The sequence below is a fragment of the Mobula hypostoma genome, chromosome 2, assembly GCF_963921235.1.
Source record: "Mobula hypostoma chromosome 2, sMobHyp1.1, whole genome shotgun sequence".
Lineage (NCBI taxonomy): Eukaryota > Metazoa > Chordata > Chondrichthyes > Myliobatiformes > Myliobatidae > Mobula > Mobula hypostoma.
Genome location: NC_086098.1, coordinates 42910840 through 42930381, shown reverse-complemented (window position 1 = coordinate 42930381; position 19542 = coordinate 42910840). Strand labels below are relative to the sequence as shown.

The window sequence follows — 19542 nt, the reverse complement described above, 5'->3', positions numbered from 1 at the left end:
GCAGAATGTTTTATTGATTAATATATCAACTCCTATTTGTATTTCATTATGTCCAACAGGTCAGATAACAGTATTATCAAGTTTGAAAGTACAAGCTTTGGAGAATTTTATACACACTGAAGAAAATGTGCTCATTTTGAATAGAAGTATTTAGGCCAAATAGAACTTTTTTAAAAACTACCTTCAAATTTGAAAAATGTAATACTTTCAGCTTTCCATGTTTGTAATGCCAGACAGTGTAAACGATGCAAAATGTAGTTTCCAATCTATATTTGATGAATAAACAAGCTGCTAATAAAGTAAACTATAGAACCAAACGTGCATTTTAAGCATTTCCAAAGAATATTTGCATCCAATCCAATTTATGAGCTCATTAAGCATCCTATCACCTGTGAATAATTCCTGTGGCTTTGTAAATTGCGACTCTGCCGCTTCCTTCTTTAGACTGTCCATCCCTTTTATCTTTGGCATACATGTTTCTCTCAGAGAAATTACAAGCCGCAAAATCAAAATGAGCCGAGTTCATGGATATCAACTTTGGAAACAACATATTCTCTACCTGCAGAGACAACAGAGACAATGCAGTTATCAAAAATAATTTTAGGTTTTGTAATTGCAGCAGACTGAGACCTTGGTTTAGAAATGTTCCTTGTCATAACGAGCAAGTCTGTTAGTGAGAAAGATAAGTGTAAGCTCTTGATTCATACGGTCCATGAAACACTGAAGTATACAGATGCAAACAACAGGAATTCTGCAGATGCTGGAAATTCAAGCAACATACATCAAAGTTGCTGGTGAACGCAGCAGGCCAAGCAGCATCTATAGGAAGAGGTGCAGTCGACGTTTCAGGCCGAGACCCTTCGTCAGGACTAACTGAAGGAAGAGTGAGTAAGGGATTTGAAAGCTGGAGGGGGAGGGGGAGATGCAAAATGATAGGAGAAGACAGGAGGGGGAGGGATAGAGCCGAGAGCTGGACAGGTGATAGGCAAAAGGGATACGAGAGGATCATGGGACAGGAGGTCCGGGAAGAAAGACAAGGGGGGGGACCCAGAGGATGGGCAAGAGGTATATTCAGTGGGACAGAGGGAGAAAAAGGAGAGTGAGAGAAAGAATGTGTGCATAAAAATGAGTAACAGATGGGGTACGAGGGGGAGGTGGGGCATTAGCGGAAGTTAGAGAAGTCAATGTTCATGCCATCAGGTTGGAGGCTACCCAGACAGAATATAAGGTGTTGTTCCTCCAACCTGAGTGTGGCTTCATCTTTACAGTAGAGGAGGCCGTGGATAGACATGTCAGAATGGGAATGGGACGTGGAATTAAAATGTGTGGCCACTGGGAGATCCTGCTTTCTCTGGCGGACAGAGCGTAGATGACATTTTAATTCCACGTCCCATTCCCATTCTGACATGTCTATCCACGGCCTCCTCTACTGTAAAGATGAAGCCACACTCAGGTTGGAGGAACAACACCTTATATTCCGTCTGGGTAGCCTCCAACCTGATGGCATGAACATTGACTTCTCTAACTTCCGCTAAGGCCCCACCTCCCCCTCGTACCCCATCTGTTACTCATTTTTATGCACACATTCTTTCTCTCACTCTCCTTTTTCTCCCTCTGTCCCTCTGAATATACCTCTTGCCCATCCTCTGGGTCACCCCCCCCGCCTTGTCTTTCTTCCCGGACCTCCTGTCCCATGATCCTCTCGTATCCCCTTTTGCCTATCACCTGTCCAGCTCTCGGCTCTATCCCTCCCCCTCCTGTCTTCTCCTATCATTTTGCATCTCCCCCTCCCCCTCCAGTATACAGATGTAAGCCATTAGGGAATGTGATTACTTGTTTTCTTTTTCAAAGATGAGCAAAACCATTTTGGTTGGCAAAGTAAACTCTTGACTGATAAGATTTTCTGAAACAAGTGAGACCAGTTCAGTGCAAAACGTCTATTATTAACAAATAATTAATTTTAGAATTGTAGCTGATTGGTATGCATAGATTAGAAAATAAGTACATGATTTCTATTTTATATAAGTGTAAACAGTGAGCAAGCTCATTAGACTTCTGTCCTTGGACCAAATCTAGCCCAGTTGTCATAAATTGGAGTCCTCAATGAGGAGGGCGCAAAAATTGCTACTGAATTAATTATTCTGTACTTTGTTTTAGACTTGTAGTTTTGTTAATCCTTTGCATTACTTAGTAGAAGGGTGTGGGATAAATTGTTTTAGACTTAGTGTTTTATTTATCTTTATGTTTCTTTTCCTTTTCACTTCTACTCTAATAAAATACCCTGTGTTCCCTCTCCTTCCTTGACCTAAATCCTTGAAACCAGCCTATCATTCCCTTATACACAGGCATGCAGAAAGTGTAGGAGGCCCTTGTGCTTGTTCCCTTCTCAAAATTGGTATTCTGTGTTGGACACTGTTGTGGTCAGGTCTCCCAGAAAAAAGCAGCAAAAGCCTAGTTTGTGACACTATGGAAGACTTTGCTGCATAGAAAGGAAAATTAAGGCTAGGGAATGATAGTTTTAGAGGATTCTACTATCAATGGTGGGGGAGCGGGGAAGAGAGAGGAGTGAAGAAGAGGCAGCTACATAAACAAGATTCTAGGACAATATACTGCCTTTCTGGAGCTATAGTCAAAGTGTTGATAGTGACTGCAGGACGTTCTGAAGGGGATGTTAATGTCAACTAGTCAGAACAGAAAGTAAAATCCATGTTAGGGGAATACAAAGCTAAAATGCATTTAATTTAATGCAAAGAATCTAAATGAGATTAACTTAAGACTTTAATATGTGGGAAGCATGATATTGCTGCCATCACTGAGACATGATTAAAAAAAAGATGGACAGGCCTAGCAACTTAACATCTCGGAATTCAGAATGTTCAGGCAAGAGAGAAGTGATTATAAAAAAATGGATTCAAAATTGGCTCAAAGGTAGGAAGCAGAGAGTGGTGGTTAATGGTTGTTTCTGCAGCATCGCGGCTAGTGACTCGTGTACCACAGGGGATGGAGTCTTCACTTTACCTTGTAACTGTGGTAAATCTGTGGAATTTGTTGCCACGAGTGGCTGTGGAGGCCAAATCATTGGGTGCATTTAAAGCAGAGATAGATAGGTTCTTGATTAGCCAGGGCATCAAAAGGTATGAGGAGAAGGGAGGGGAGTGGGGATGACTGGAAGAATTGGATCAGCCCATCATTGAATGGCGGAGTAGACCCGATGGGCCAAATGGCCTACTTCTGCTCCTATATCTTATGGTCTTATGATGGTGTGGAAACCTGCTAGTTGACAGTGTGCTGAAGGCACTTGAATTACAGGTGGTTTGTCTGGAGTGGTGTGCATAAAGAAAGATGAATGACAACAGGAGACAAAATAAAATGGCATTCAAAAGCTGCCAGTAATTCTGGGATCTCTGCACTTGACAGCACGCTGGTTGAAGCCTTGGTCGTGTTTTCATTTAAACAAGTAAATTCTAGCAGAAACACGCAAAAATTTGCAGATGCTGGACATCTAAGCAACAGATACAAAATGCTGGAGGAACTCAAAGCCAGGCAGCATTTATGGAAAAGAGTAAACAGTCAATGTTTCAGGCCAAGATCCTTCATTAGGACTTGGGGGGGTGGGGGGAGGGTGGAAGGGAGGAAGTAATACAAGGCGGTAGGTAATAGGTGAAATTGGGAAATTGGGAAAGGGAAGGTGTGAAATAAAGAAAGGAAGTAGACTGGTGAAAGAGATAAAGAGCTGGAGAAGGGGTAATCTGATGGGAGAGGGTAGAAAACCATGGAAGAAAGGGAAAGGGGAGGAACACCAGTGGAAAGGCGACAGTATGTAAGGAGATAAGGTGAGAGAGGAAAACAGGAATGAGGGAATGATGAAGCGGAAGGAGGGGGCAATTGCTGGAAACTCGAGAAATCGATGTTCGTGCCATCAGGTTAGAGACTACCCAGACGGAATAAGTGGTTTTGCTCCTCCAACTTGACTGTGGCCTCATCGCGACAGTATAGGACTGACATGTTGGGATGGAAATGGTTAGTGGAATTAAAATGTGTGGCCATCAGGAGATCCCGCTTTTTCTGGCAGGCAGAACATGGGTGCTCTGCAAAGCTGTATTTTAATCTATGTCAGGTCTTAAAGGAGGCCAAACCGGGAGCATCAGATACAGTAGATGACCCCAACAGACTCACAGGTAAGCGTCACCTCACCTGGGAGGACGGTTTGGGGCCCTATAATGGTAGTGAGGGAGGAGGTGTAGGGCCAGGTGTAGCACTTGTTCCGCTCGCAAGGATAAGTGCCAGAAAGGAGATCAGTGGGGAGGGATGAATGGACAAGGGAGCCACATAGGGAGCGATCCCTGCAGAAAGTGGGGGTGGGGAAGGGAAAGATGCACTTGGTGATGGGATCCCATTGGAGATGGCGCAAGTTACTGAGACTTATATGCTGGATGCGGAGGCTAGCGGGGTGGTAGGTGAGGACAAGAAGCACCCTATCCTTGGTGAGGTGACGGGAGGATGGTGTGAGGGGAGGCATGCGTCAAATAGAGGAGTTGCAGGTCAGTGCAGCATTGATGGTGGAGGAAGGAAAGCCACCTTTCTTTGAAAAAGGGGACCATCTCATTAGCTCTGGAATGAAAAGCCTCATCCTGAGAGCAGATGCGGCAGAGATAGAGGAACTGAGAGAAGCTCATGGCATTTTTACAAGTAACAAGATGGAGAAAAGGTAAAGTCCAGGTAGCTGTGGCAATCAGTGGGTTTATAAAAGATATCAGTAAACTGTCTACAGAGATAGAGATAGAGACAGAGTCAGATCAAGAAAGGGGAGGGAGATGTCAGAAATGGACCAGGCAAATTTGAGAGCAGGCTGGAAGATGAAGGCAAAGTTGATTAAATCGATGAGCTCAGCACGAGTGCAGATTCCTTCTCCAGCTCTTTATCTGTTTCACCAATCAACTTCCCAAGCTCTTTACTTCAGACCTCTCCCCTCCCCGATACACCTATCACCTTGTACTTCTTTAATCCCCTCCCCACCTTCTTGCTCTGACTTCTCATCTTTTCCCCCCCATCCTGATGAAGGGTCTCAGCCCAAAACGTTGACCATTTACTCTTCTCCATATATGCTGTCTGGCCTTCTGAGTTCCTCCAGCATTTAGTGTGTTCCTTAAGTAAATTCTAGCAGTGCCTTTCAACAATCTACTTACTTGCAAACTCTTGTGCATTCACATCCAAATCAATCACTTAAGTAATGAATAACAAGATAGATGCCGTTTTTTTCCTTTAATTATTTATATATTTTCAGATTTTTTAGCTCGTTTTAAAAAAATGTTAATCCTAAAATAGTTTTCAATGATTCTTATGTCAGAGACATTCAAATAACTTCCAAAGTCTCTAACATTTGGTGTCAAGAATTAGCCAGCTGAAAAAGTTTCCAGGTACAGCTCCTCAATGGACTACTCAAAAGTCCTACTCCCATTCAGCTAAGGTGGAGTTTGTGTGCCACCCTTCTTCCTGCAGTACATGACCAGCTCTTTTCTTTTGCTGACATTTAAGGGAAAGGTTACTGTCATAACATCCATGTCACTCGATTCTTATCTTCTTCTTGCACCCCAACTCATCATTGCGATTCGTCCCACTATGATGGTGTCATCTGAAAACTTGTAGATGAAGTTAGAGCAGAATCTGGCCATGTAGGCCTTACTTTATAGGGAGTAGAGTAAGTGGTTAAGGATGCAGTCTTATGGGGTGCCAGTGCTGAGGATAATTGTGGTGGAGGTGTTGCTGCCTGTCCTTACTGATTGTGATCTGTTAGGACTTCAATAATCCAATTACAAAGGAAGGTGTTGGGTCCCATGTCTAAGAGTCTGGAACTGAATAATACTGAAAGCAGAGTTCATATTCCTTTACGGTACAGGTCAGCAAAGGATCTGCATTAGGTAATTTTATTTTAATTACATTCTGAAGGGAATTAGCTTTCTATCTTTTGAGCATACCTCAAGAATTCTGTATTATTAGTTCACCAGACACTTCAGAGTACAACAGATGTGTGAACGTCATTAACATTCTTTCCACCATGGCTGCAGTGTGAACCATCCACAAAAAGAAATGGGTGACATTCCTAAATGTTGGACTGAACAAGAACCCAGTTAAGGTATTGATGATGTGCTAGTGAACTAGTTATAACTTTAGCCAACTATTCCAGAATAGTTACAATACTGGCAGGCAGTCTGACAAATTACCTCCCAGTTGTTCTTCTGTTAATCACCAGCAAAGTGATGGAAGCTATCATCAACTTTTCAAGATCAATCCAGGAGAAGCAAAAAAAAAGCTAATGGAAGAACAGAAGAGTGGAAGAGTGGTGATACTGATACTATACAAAAATCTTGCTTATAGTACTCTGTCTCATGTTGTTGTCTTTCTGAATCTAGTGTTTAAAGTTAGTGTCTAGTGTTTAAAGTTTGAGTGTTTAGAATTATGGAGAATAAAACAAGACAGTCCTTAATATTTCTGGAATTATGACTCAAAAATACAAGACCCAATATTAAAGAATTGTAATACAAGAGCTTCTTTCTAGAGTTGGGGTTATGGAATCCATTGCCTAGATTTGTGAACAAAGCAAAATTGACTCCACCAAGCAAACACAGTATTTAAAAGGAATCAAATAAAGTTACTGTTGGCTCATGCATGCAGTATCCCAAGCAATCATTCAAAAACAGATAATGGAAACTAACCTGGTTACTTTCAGATGGAAGACAATTTCCATACATAAAACAACCACGCTTTGAAGCATGTCCATGCAAGTCCACATAGTAGGCAATCCCACTCTCATGAGGAGGAATGTGCTCTGCATTTTCTGAAGAGTCAGAAGTATCAATTGCTTTCCCATTGAGTGTATCTTCACCATTCGATGTATTAATTTTCTCACTGTGTGATTCTGGAAACAACTGCCTATCATTATTTTGGCTTTGAATCAATGGATCGATTTGGTCAAGGTCTTTAGAGGAAATGAGGCTGTCCGCTTCACTGTTTGCAACATTCTTAAAATTTTTGCTTTTCTCCAATTCTGACAGTGAGATCTCAGAGGAAATTGAAGGGTTATTGATGGAATGATTCAAGTTTTTTGTCCATAAAGGACCATTGGACAAAAATGACGAGAACATTTTCAATTCACCATTGTCCGAAGGCACACGATTGTTGACGTGGTGATAGAGGACAACTGCGCGTGCCGCATAAATTGAAGGGTGCAAATTAAAATCTGGATTCATATATAAACGATTCAGATTCACACCTCTAGAATCAGTCCTGGCAAATACAAAGCACGTCAGATTAAAACAAAGATAATTTGATACGATTAAATTGTTAATTCAAGTCTCCATAAGACCATGAACAAAATTAGATATTCGGCCCATCTGTCATTCTATCATGGCTGATCCCAAATCCCACTCAACCCCATACACCTGCCTCCTCGCCATATCCTTTGATGCCCTGACCAATCAGGAAACAACCAAATTCTGCCTTAAATATACCCACAGATTTGGCCTCCACTGCAGTCTGTGGCAGAGCATTCACTACTCTCTGACTTAAAAAAAATTCCTCCTTACTTCTGTTCTAAAAGGTCGCCTCTCAATTTTAAGGTTGTGCCCTCTAGTTCTGGATAGCCCCAACACAGGAAACATCCCCTCCACATCCACTCGATCTGGTCCTTTCAACATTCAGTACGTTTCAATGAGATCCCCACACATTCTTCTAAGTTCCAGTGAGTACAGGCCCAAAGCTGCCAAACGCTTCTCAAATGTTAACCCCTTCATTCCCAGAACCATCCTCATAAACCTCCTCTGGACTCTCTCCAATGACAATGCAAATTTTCTGAGACACAGGGTCCTTAATTATTGGCATTACTCCAGGTGTGGCCTGACTAGCATCTTCTAAAGGCTCAGGATTAATGAAGCCATCATTTCCATTATTCAAGTCATTGGCAAACAATGTGAAAAGTAGCGGTGTCAACATATTAGTCACTGGCAGTCAACCAGAAAAGGCTTGTTTTATTTCCAAATGCTCCATCCTGCCCATCAGCCATTCCTCCATCCATGCCAGTATCTTTCCTGTAACACCATGGGAATTCACTTCAGCAACCTTTATCAAACGCCTTCTGAAAATCCAAGTAAATGACATCCATTGCCTCTCCTTTATCCACCCTGCTTGTTATTTCCTCAAACAACACTAACAGATTTGTAGATGTCCCTTTACAGAAACCATGCTGAGTTTGACTTATTTTATCATTCGTCTCCATATACCTCGAAACCTCATCCTTAATAATAGACTCCAACAGATTCCTAACCACTGAGGTTAGGCCAACTGGCCTATATTTCCTTTTTACTCCCTTCTTAAAGAGCAGAGTGACATTTTCAATCTTCCAGTCGTCCAGGACCATGCCAGAATCAAGTGATTCTTGAAAGATCATTATCAATGCATCCATTATCTCTTCTGCAACCTCTCTCAGGACTCTAGGATGTTGTCGATCTGGCCCAGGTGACTTATCCACCTTAAGACCTTTGAGTTTGCCTAGCACTTTTTCCTTTGTAGTAGCAATGGCACTCACTCCTACTCCCTGACACTCATGGACCTCTGACACACTGCTAATGTCTTCCACAGTGAAGACAGATGCTAAGGACTCATTAAATCTGCCATTTCTTTGTTCCTCATTACTACCTCACCCGCATCATTTCTAGTGGTCCAATATCAACTCTCAACTCCCTTTTACTCTTTATATAACTGAAAAAAACCTTTTGGTATCTTGCTTTATATTATATTTCATCTTTTCCCTTCTTATAGCTTTTTGGTTGTCTTTTGTTAGATTTTAAAAGCTTCCCAATCATCCAACTTCCCACTCACTTTTGCTAACTTGTATGCCCTTTCCTTGGCTTTGATGCAGTCCTTAACCTCCCTTGCCAGCCATGGTTGTCTGCCCCTGCCCTTTGAGAACAACTCTTTCTGTGGGACATATCTATCCTGCGCCTTGTGAACTATTCCCTGAAACTCCGGCCATCTCTGTTCTACTGTCATCCACGCCAGTATTCTCTTCCAATCCATCTGAGCAAGCTTTCTCTCACGTCTCTGTAATTCCCTTTACTCCATTGTGATACTGATACATGTGATTTATGCTTCTCCCTCTCAAACTGCAGTATGAATTCAATCATATTGTGATCACTGTCTCCTAAGGGTTCCTTTACAATAACCTCTCTAATAAGATTTGGGTTATTATACATAGCCAATCTAAGATTTTTCCCGAGTAGGCTTAGGCACAAGCTCATGAAAAAACCTTTCAACTAAAGCTTCGAAGGCTTTCAACAAATTCTCTGTTTTGCAATCTGACACCAACCTGATTTTCCTAATCCCCCATTACAATTGTGTCATTACCCTTATTAAATGCCTTTTCCAGCTTCCTTTGCAATCTCAACCCCACATCTTGGCTACTATTTGGAGGCCTATATATAATTCCCATAATATTTTTTTAGCCCTTGCAGCTTAACTCTACACACTAGGATTCAATATTCTCTGATGCTATGTCACCCCTTTCTAATGATGAAATCCCATCTCTTACCAACAAAGCATACGGTGCCTATGCCCTCCTGCCTGTCCTTTCATTACAACGCATATCCTTTGATGTTAAGCTCCCAACTACGGCCTTCATTCAGCCATGACTCAGTGATGCCCACAATGTAATACTGAGCAATCTCTAACTGCACCACGAATTCGCCCACCTTATTCCAAATGCTACGAACATTTAAATACAGCACCTTCAAGTCCTACATTCTTCACCCTTTTGAAGTTTGTCTCTATGGTACAATTTAACTCTTTGCTCTGTCTGCATTTGTACCCAATCACTGGCTTGTCCTTCCTTACATTCATGTTATATCCATCATCTATTTGTAAACCTGCTGTCTCATACTCAGCTCAATCATACGGGTTCCCAGCATAATACAGATTAGCCAACAGAATTATAGGAAACAAATTAATTATAGACTTTGCTTTAATGCTTCAGCAATTAAATATTTACAAGCTTACCGATAATGTCCCCTCACTACACCATCCGGATTCAACATGGGTATAAGTTTAAAGACATACATTCGCCTCAACATCCGAGCACGAAGATCATCAGCTCGCAAAATAAACTCCAGAAAACCATTGAAAACAAAACTGGAGGGAGTTTCACCAGGATGCACACGACTGCTGAGAAAAAATACCTAAAATAGAAAACAATCACTTTATATTTGTCAATTTATCAAATATAGACAATAGACAATAAGTGCAGGAGTAGGCTATTCGGCCCTTCGAGCCAGCACCACCATTCACTGTGATCATGGCTGATCATCCACAATCAGTACCCCGTTCCTGCCTTCTCCCCATACCCCTTGACTCTGCTATCATTAAGAGCTCTACCTAACTCTTTTTTGAAAGCATCCAGAGAATTGGCCTCCACTGCCTTCTGAGGCATAGCATTCCACAGATCCATAACTCTCTGGGTGAAAAAGTTTTTCCTCAACTCCGTTCTAAATGGCCTACCCTGTATTCTCAAATTGTGGCCTCTGATTCTGGACTCCCCCAACATCGGAAACATGTTTCCTGCCTCTAGCATGTCCAATCCCTTAATAATCTTATATGTTTCAATCAGATCCCCTCTCATCCTTCTAAATTCCAGTGTATACAAGCCCAGTCGCTCCAATCTTTCAACATATGACAGTCCCGCGATCCTGGGAATTAACCTCGTGAACCTCCGCTGCACTCCCTCAATAGCAAGTATGTCCTTCCTCAAATTTAGAGACCAAAACTGTACACAATACTCCAGGTGTGGTCTCACCAGGGCCCTGTACAACTGCAGAAGGACCTCTTTGCTCCTGTACCTGCATGTTTACTTTCAGTGACTGATGAACTGATGAACAGTTATGTTCCAGAAATATGTTCTATTGCATATAATATGCATATAATCTGAAGCAACAATAACTGACGAATATAACATAACTGCAGAACAGTGAACATCTTTTTCATTTTTTACAAATTCTAAGTTATAGCATTGCTAATTTTGAACGTTAATCATAACACCCAATGTACACCACTCAGGGGGACTGGTTAAGGGAGATTTTAAAAGTAAAAAAAAAGTTGGAGAGAAAACACTTAACTGCACTTGCCTGTACCCAATTCTCTATTTCTTCCTGTTTAGATTTCCTATGGCATTGCCTGCATATATTGAACAGATATCCTGAAACCTCTATCTCACAGGAATTGCTGCATTTGTAAATCTGTCAGTCTCTGAATATGAAGCCCCAAGTATGTAGAACATGCTAATTCTAGGCAATTACAAAATGGGCAAGAATAAAGATATAGTAAGCAGAGGCTATAATTTTACTTTCAAATTATTAACAGTAACTAAATCAAACAATTTATCATCTATTGTAGTAAATAGAAGTGTAATGATGTACATTAATTGATGTACCTCAATTAGTTAATTAGCCAATCAATAATAGTTGGCAGCAGCCGGTAAAAAGTAGTTAAGGTCAGTTGTCTGTGTTGCTTGGACTTCGAGCCTCTGCAGATTTTCTCGTGTCGGGTCATTTCTGAGGCTTTGAGGTGAAGTAGTAGAGTAAATAGCCCAGATGTCAGGAGAGCAGCTCTATGTTTAAAAAAAAGGCTTCACATTGAAGAAATAAGTAATGTTCTGAGTGCGGCTATGCTGAAAGGAAGTGCAATGAAGAGAACTATTGAGGCTTTGGTTTGGGAGGCTAAGGTGAGATTCAGGTTCAGGACATAGAAAATCAGGGAGACCTCCAGTGTCCCTAATAATGACACCAGATAAAAGTGCATCTGACTGCAGCTCCTTAGAGACCACTTCAGGGAACTGGAGATGGATGAACTGTGTATCACTTGGAAGGCTGTGGGGTTGATAGACAGAAGTTATAGGGAGGTAGTCACACCTAGGTTGTAGGTAAGTGGGTGACCATCAGGAGAAAGAAAAGGAATGGGCAGTCAGTGTGGGGCATCCATATGGCTGTTACCGTCAATAATTATACCGCTTTGGCTAATGTTGGGAGTATGACCTACAAGGGGAAAGCCAGTGGTCAGGTTACTGGTACTGAATCTGGCTCTGTAGCTCAGAAAGGAAGGAGTAGAAGATGGTTTTGTTTCGGAATCAAGTCTTTAAGCATTTTGCCCTTCTGATGGACAAAAAACCTTATGGACCACTTAAGGAGTGGACTGTAATAGAGGATTCATTGGTTATGGAATAGACAAGCAGATTCTGTGGATGAGGACAAGATTCCTGGATGGTATGTTAGTTCCCTGGTGTTGCGGTTAGATGTCTCTGATTAAGGTCACAGTGTTCTTAAGGGAGAGGGTGAGCAGCCAGAAGTCCTGGTACATGTTGCTACCCACAACATAACTTGGAAAAGGGATGAATCCTGAATTGGGAGTATGGGGTAGGAAGTAAAAAGCATGACCTCAAGGGTATTAAGCTTTGGAAAACCCAGGATGATATGACAGATGAATGTGAGACTAAAGAGTAGGTCCAGGGAGCAGGGTTTCAGATATGTGGATCATTGGGGATCTCTTCTGGGAAAGATGCAATCGATAGAAAAGGGATGGCTTGCACATGAACTCGGGAGGGAGCAACATCCTTGCAGACAGGTTTGCTAGAGCTGTTGGGAAGGGTTTAAACTAAATTGTCAGGGGGATGGGAACCACAGTGTTAGAAAAGATAGTGGGGAAGTTGATGTAAAGATAGAGGCAATTTGCAGCATAATTTCGAACATAAATTGGAAATAGATTTTCTCAGGAAGATGCAGAACAGAAATCTGAGGTTGTTTAGGAAACATTTAAAAGGAGTTCTGGATAGGTTTACTCACTGACACACGGAAAGGATAGTATGGTGAAGGAACCATGGTTAAGATGCAGAACATTTAGTCAAGAGGAAGAGGGAAGCATACTTCAAGGGTAAGGAAACAAAAATCAGATAAGGCTCCAAAGTAGTCAGAAAGAAGATTAAGAAGGGATTCAAGAGCTGGAAGGGGACATGAAAAGACCTTGGCAGGTTGCACTGAGGAAAACACCAACGTTTTCTCACATCCCCTTCCAGTTCTTGAATGAGAAAAACAGGACGATGACTGGAGTGAGGATAGGACTGCTCAGGGATAAAGGAGGAAACATTCCTGAAGGTAGGGGAGGTCCCTAGTTCAGTGTTCACTAGCCTTTCTAGTTGGTCGTTGTACTTGCGTATTGGCATTGGTATGTCCCAGGGCAGCAAGTCCCTTTAATCTGCAATTATATTCAACTATTCAAAATGCCATAATGTACTTATTATAGAAACATAGAAACATAGAAAATAGGTGCAGGAGTAGGCCATTCGGCCCTTCGAGCCTGCACCGCCATTTATTATGATCATGGCTGATCATCCAACTCAGAACCCCACCCCAGCCTTCCCTCCATACCCCCTGACCCCCGTAGCCACAAGGGCCATATCTAACTCCCTCTTAAATATAGCCAATGAACTGGCCTCAACTGTTTCCTGTGGCAGAGAATTCCACAGATTCACCACTCTCTGTGTGAAGAAGTTTATAGTTTATATTCAAGCCATTATTAAGTCTTCCAATCAACCTAGCGTCTGAATTGTAACCATAAAGCCCAAATTCTTACGTGTTTTCTTCTGAAATGATTTTGAAAACACCTTCCACTAAAGTAGAGAAAAGGGAATCCAATCAGGCAATAATTTAAAAATTGCTAGTTTCCCACATATACTACACCATTTTCTACTACTGTTTCTAACTGACCTATAGTTCTATTCAATATTATTCCTTCTCTCTTGAGTGGATATGTATCCACTGAGTAATAAAAGTCAAATTCCATAGTGTATGGAATTCTAGGAGGTCAAAAATCAAACCATCTACCAGCACTGCAGCCACCTTCTTAATCAATGGGATGTTGGTTACAAGGTGAACATGAATTATTCACAATCATTTATGGAGTTATTGGAGTACTAATCTTTTGCATGTTAATTTCTTCAAATATCTCATTGACATTAAACCCACACTTCCCCAATGGTTCTAGAATTTTGCTACATCTTCTACCATGGAAGCTTTCAACTCTGTTATATTCTACCATTTTAATTTTTCCATTCACAGCTTACAAGTTGGGTCTTTATTCTTTAGAGCGTAGAATGTTGAGGGGGGACTTGATAGAGGTATTTAAAATTATGAGGGGGATAGATAGAGTTGACGTGGATAGGCTTTTTCCACTGAGAGTGGGGGAGATTCAAACAAGAGGACATGAGTTTAAAGTTAAAGGGCAAAAGTTTAGGGGTAACATGAGGGGGAACTTCTTTATTCAGAGAGTGGTAGCCATATGGAACAAGCTTCCAGCAGAAGTAGTTGGGGCAGGTTCGATGTTGTCATTTAAAGTTAAATTGGATAGATATATGGACAGGAAAGGGATGGAGAGTTATGGGCTGAGTGCAGGTCAGTGGGACTAGGTGAGAGTAAGGGTTCGGCACGGACTAGAAGGGCCGAGATGGCCTGTTTCCGTGCTGTAATTGTTATATGGTTATATGACTTATAAGTGATCCATATTCATTTCTACAAATGGTAGGAAATCATGAACAAAAGGCCAAGATTTTAAAAGTTTGGGCCAGATCATTTGAGAATGAAATCAGGAAGTAATTATCACAAAGAATGACAGCAGCTTGGAATTTTCTCTTTAAAAATAATATGGAGGCTGAGTAAATTAAATTTCTTCAGCATTTTTTTTGTAAGAAACATAAGACCATCGACACCAAAGCAGAATTACATCATCGGCCCATCAAGTCTGCTCCACCATTCAATCACGGTTGATCCTTTTTACTCCTCCTCAGCCCCGCTCCCCGGCATTCTCCCCATAATGTTTGATGCCATGTCCAATCAAGAACCTATTGAGCTCTGCCTTAAATACACCCAATGACCTGGCCTCCACAGCCGCCTGCAGCAACAAATTCCAAAAATCCACCACACTCTGGCTACAGAAATTTCTTTGCATCTCTGTTTTAAATGCATGCCGCTCTATCCTGAGGCTGTGCCCTCTTGTCCTAGACTCCCCCACCATGAGAAACATCCTTTCAATATCTACTGTCTAGGCCTTTGAACATTTGAAAGGTTTCAATGCAATCCCACCTTCATCCTTCCAAATTCCAGCGAGTAGACCCAGAGCCATCAAACGTTCCTTGTATGATAACCCTTTCATTCCCAGATTCATCTTTGTGAACCTCCTCTAAACACTCTCCAATGCCATCACATCTTTTCTTAGATGAAGAGCCCAAAACTATTCACAATACTCAATGCAAGGCCTCACCAGTGCCTTATAAAGCCTCAGCATCACATCCTTGCTCTTGTATTCTAGGCCTCTTGAAATGAATGCTAACATGGCATTTGCCTTCCTCACTACTGATTCAACCTGCAAGTTAACCTTCAGGGTGTTCTGCACAAGAACTCCCAAGTCCCCTTGCATCTCAGATTTTTGGTTTTTCTCCCGTTTAGAAAATAGTCTGCACATTTATCTCTACCAAAGTGCATGATCTTGCATTTTCCAACACTGTATTTCATTTGCCACTTTCTTTCTTGCCCATTCTCCTAATATCTCCAAGTCCTTCTGCAGCCTACTTGTTTTCTCAACATTACCTGCCTGTCCATCAATCTTCATATCTTCTACAAACTTGGCAACAAAAGCATCTAAGTCACTGATATACAGCATAAAAAGCAGTCCCAACACTGACCCCTGCAGAACACCACTAGTCACTGGCAGCCAACCAGAAAAGGGTCCTTTTATTCCCACTTGCTGCCTCCTACCAATCAGCCAATGCTCTAACCATGTTCGTAATTCTCCTGTAATACCATGGGCTCTTAACTTGGTAAGCAGCCTCATTTGTGGCACCTTGTCAAAGGCCTTCTCAAAGTTCAAATATACAACATCCACTGCATCCCCTATATCTATCCTTCAAAGAATTCCAACAGGTTCATCAGGCAAGATTTTCCCTTAAGGAAACCATGCTGACTTTGTGCTATCTTGTCCTGTATCACCAAGTACTCCATAACTTCATCCTTAACAAATGACTCCAACATCTTCCCAACCTCTGAGGTCAGACTGACCGGTCTTTAATTTCCTTTCTGCTGTCTTCCTTCTTTATTGGAGTGGAATGATATTTGCAATTTTTCAGTCCTCTGACACCATTCCAGAGTCCAATGCTTTTTGAAAGATCATTACTAATGCCTCCACAATCTCTACCGCTACCTCTTTCAGAACACTAGGGTGCAGCTCATCTGGTCCAGGTGACTTATGTGTCCTTAGGTCATACAGCTTTTGGAGCACCTTCTCCCTTGTAATATAGTAACTGCACTCACTTCTCTTCCCTCACACCCTTCAACATCTGGCATACTGCTAGTGTCTTCTACAATGAAGATTGATGCAAAATACTGATTTAGTTCACCTGCCATCTCCTTGGCCCCTGTTATTATTTCTCTGGCCTAATTTTCTTGTCGTCCTATATCCACTCCCATCCCTCTTTTACTACCCACTTTGATATTGTTTGCTAGCTTGCTTTCATATTTCATCTTTTCCCTCCTAGTGATTCTTTTAAAAACCTACAGAACAATTAAAAGTTTCCCAAATCTCTATCTTCCTACACATTTTTGCTTTGTTGTATGCCCTCTCTTTTGCTTTTACATTAGCTTTGACTTCCCTTGTCAGCCACAATTGTATTATTTTGCCTTTTGGGTATTTCTTCATTTTTTGGAATACTGTACATCTATCCTGCATCTTCCTCATTTTTCTCCAGAAACTCACACCATTGCTGCTCTGCTGTCATCCCTGCCAGCATCTCCTTCCAACTTACTTTGGTCAATTCCCCTCTCATATCCATGTAATTTCCTTTACTCCACTAAAATACTGCTCTGTCAGACTTTACTTTCTCCCTATAAAATTTCAAGTTTTGATCACAGCCTCCTAAGGATTCTTTTACCTTAAGCTCCCTAATCACCTCCAGTTCATTACATAACAACCCAATTCAGTATAGCTGATTCCTTAGTAAATTAAATTACAAACTGCTCTAAAAAGCCATCTCGTGGGCATTCAACAAACTCACTCTCTTGAGATCCATTACCAACCTGATTTTCCCCAATTGGCCTGCATGTTGAAATCTGCCATGCCTATCATAACATTACCCTTTTACATAGAAACATAGAAAATAGGTGCAGGAGTAGGCCATTCGGCCCTTCGAGCCTGCACCGCCATTTATTATGATCATGGCTGATCATCCAACTCAGAACCCAGCCTTCCCTCCATACCCCCTGACCCCTGTAGCCACAAGGGCCATATCTAACTTCCTTTTAAACATAGCTAATGAACTGGCCTCAACAGTTTGCTGTGGCAGAGAATTCCACAGATTCACCACTCTCTGTGTGAAGAAGTTTTTCCTAATCTCGGTCCTAAAAGGCTTCCCCTCTATCCTCAAACTGTGACCCCTCGTTCTGGACCTCCCCAACATCGGGAACAATCTTCCCGCATCTAGCCTGTCCAATCCCTTTAGGATCTTATACGTTTCAATCAGATCCCCCCTCAATCTTCTAAATTCCAACGAGTACAAGCCCAGTTCATCCAGTCTTTCTTCATATGAAAGACCTGCCATCCCAGGAATCAATCTGGTGAACCTTCTTTGTACTCCCTCTATGGCAAAGATGTCTTTCCTCAGATTAGGGGACCAAAACTGCACACAATACTCCAGGTGTGGTCTCACCAAGGCCTTGTACAACTGCAGTAGTACCTCCCTGCTCCTGTACTCGAATCCTCTCGCTATAAATGCCAGCATACCATTCGCCTTTTTCACCGCCTGCTGTACCTGCATGCCCACTTTCAATGACTGGTGTATAATGACACCCAGGTCTCGTTGCACCTCCCCTTTTCCTAATCGGCCACCATTCAGATAATAATCTGTTTTCCTATTTTTGCCACCAAAGTGGATAACTTCACATTTATCCACATTAAATTGCATCTGCCATGAGTTTGCCCACTCACCCAACCTATCCAAGTCACCCTGCATCCTCTTAGCATCCTCCTCACTGCTAACACTGCCACCCAGCTTCGTGTCATCTGCAAACTTGGAGATGCTGCATTTAATTCCCTCATCCAAGTCATTAATATATATTGTAAACAACTGGGGTCCCAGCACTGAGCCTTGCGGTACCCCACTAGTCACCGCCTGCCATTCTGAAAAGGTCCCGTTTATTCCCACTCTTTGCTTCCTGTCTGCTAACCAATTCTCCACCCACACCAATACCTTACCCCCAATACCGTGTGCTTTAAGTTTGCACACTAATCTCCTGTGTGGGACCTTGTCAAAAGCCTTTTGAAAATCCAAATATACCACATCCACTGGTTCTCCCCTATCCACTCTACTAGTTACATCCTCAAAAAATTCTATGAGATTCGTCAGACATGATTTTCCTTTCACAAATCCATGCTGACTTTGTCCGATCATTTCACCGCTTTCCAAATGTGCTGTTATCACATCCTTGATAACTGACTCCAGCAGTTTCCCCACCACCGACGTTAGGCTAACCGGCCTATAATTCCCCGGTTTCTCTCTCCCTCCTTTTTTAAAAAGTGGGGTTACATTAGCCACCCTCCAATCCTCAGGAACTAGTCCAGAATCTAACGAGTTTTGAAAAATTATCACTAATGCATCCACTATTTCTTGGGCTACTTCCTTAAGCACTCTGGGATGCAGACCATCTGGCCCTGGGGATTTATCTGCCTTCAATCCCTTCAATTTACCTAACACCACTTCCCTACTAACATGTATTTCGCTCAGTTCCTCCATCTCACTGGACCCTCTGTCCCTTACTATTTCTGGAAGATTATTTATGTCCTCCTTAGTGAAGACAGAACCAAAGTAATTATTCAATTGGTCTGCCATGTCCTTGCTCCCCATAATCAATTCACCTGTTTCTGTTTGCAGGGGACCTACATTTGTCTTTATCAGTCTTTTCCTTTTTACATATCTATAAAAGCTTTTACAGTCCGTTTTTATGTTCTCTGCCAGTTTTCTCTCATAATCTTTTTTCCCCTTCCTAATTAAGCCCTTTGTCCTCCTCTGCTGAACTCTGAATTTCTCCCAGTCCTCAGGTGAGCCACTTTCTCTGGCTAATTTGTATGCTACTTCTTTGGAATTGATACTATTGATATGTCTTTTCTATTTCCCATTGTAATCTGTGGTCCACATCCCAGCTACTGTTGGGAGGCCTGAAAATAACTGCCATCGGGGTCCTTGCAGTTTCTTAACTCAATCTACAAGAATTTAATATCTTCCAATCCTATAATCACAACTTTCTACTCACTTGATGCCATTCTTTACCAGCACAGCCATGCCACTCTCTCTGCCTACCTTCCAGTCCCTCCGATACAATGTGTAGCTTTGGACATTCAGCTCCCAACTACAACAATCCTTCAGCCATGATTCAGTGATGGCCACAACAGCATAATCTGTAATAGTGC

The 19542-nt window shown here is 41.9% G+C and overlaps 1 protein-coding gene across 5 annotated transcripts in view; it reads right to left on the bottom strand.

Moving 5' to 3' along the window:
- Positions 1-19542, bottom strand: part of agbl5 (AGBL carboxypeptidase 5) — a 157649-nt gene that overhangs the window by 94898 nt on the left and 43209 nt on the right. For all 5 annotated transcript variants that reach the window (XM_063036370.1, XM_063036377.1, XM_063036382.1 and 2 more), the window contains 3 exons: positions 10048-10226; positions 6714-7284; positions 390-559 (listed from right to left, as the gene is read on the bottom strand). In XM_063036370.1, coding sequence (XP_062892440.1) covers positions 390-559; positions 6714-7284; positions 10048-10226 — 920 coding nt within the window. The remainder of the gene's footprint in view (positions 1-389; positions 560-6713; positions 7285-10047; positions 10227-19542) is intronic.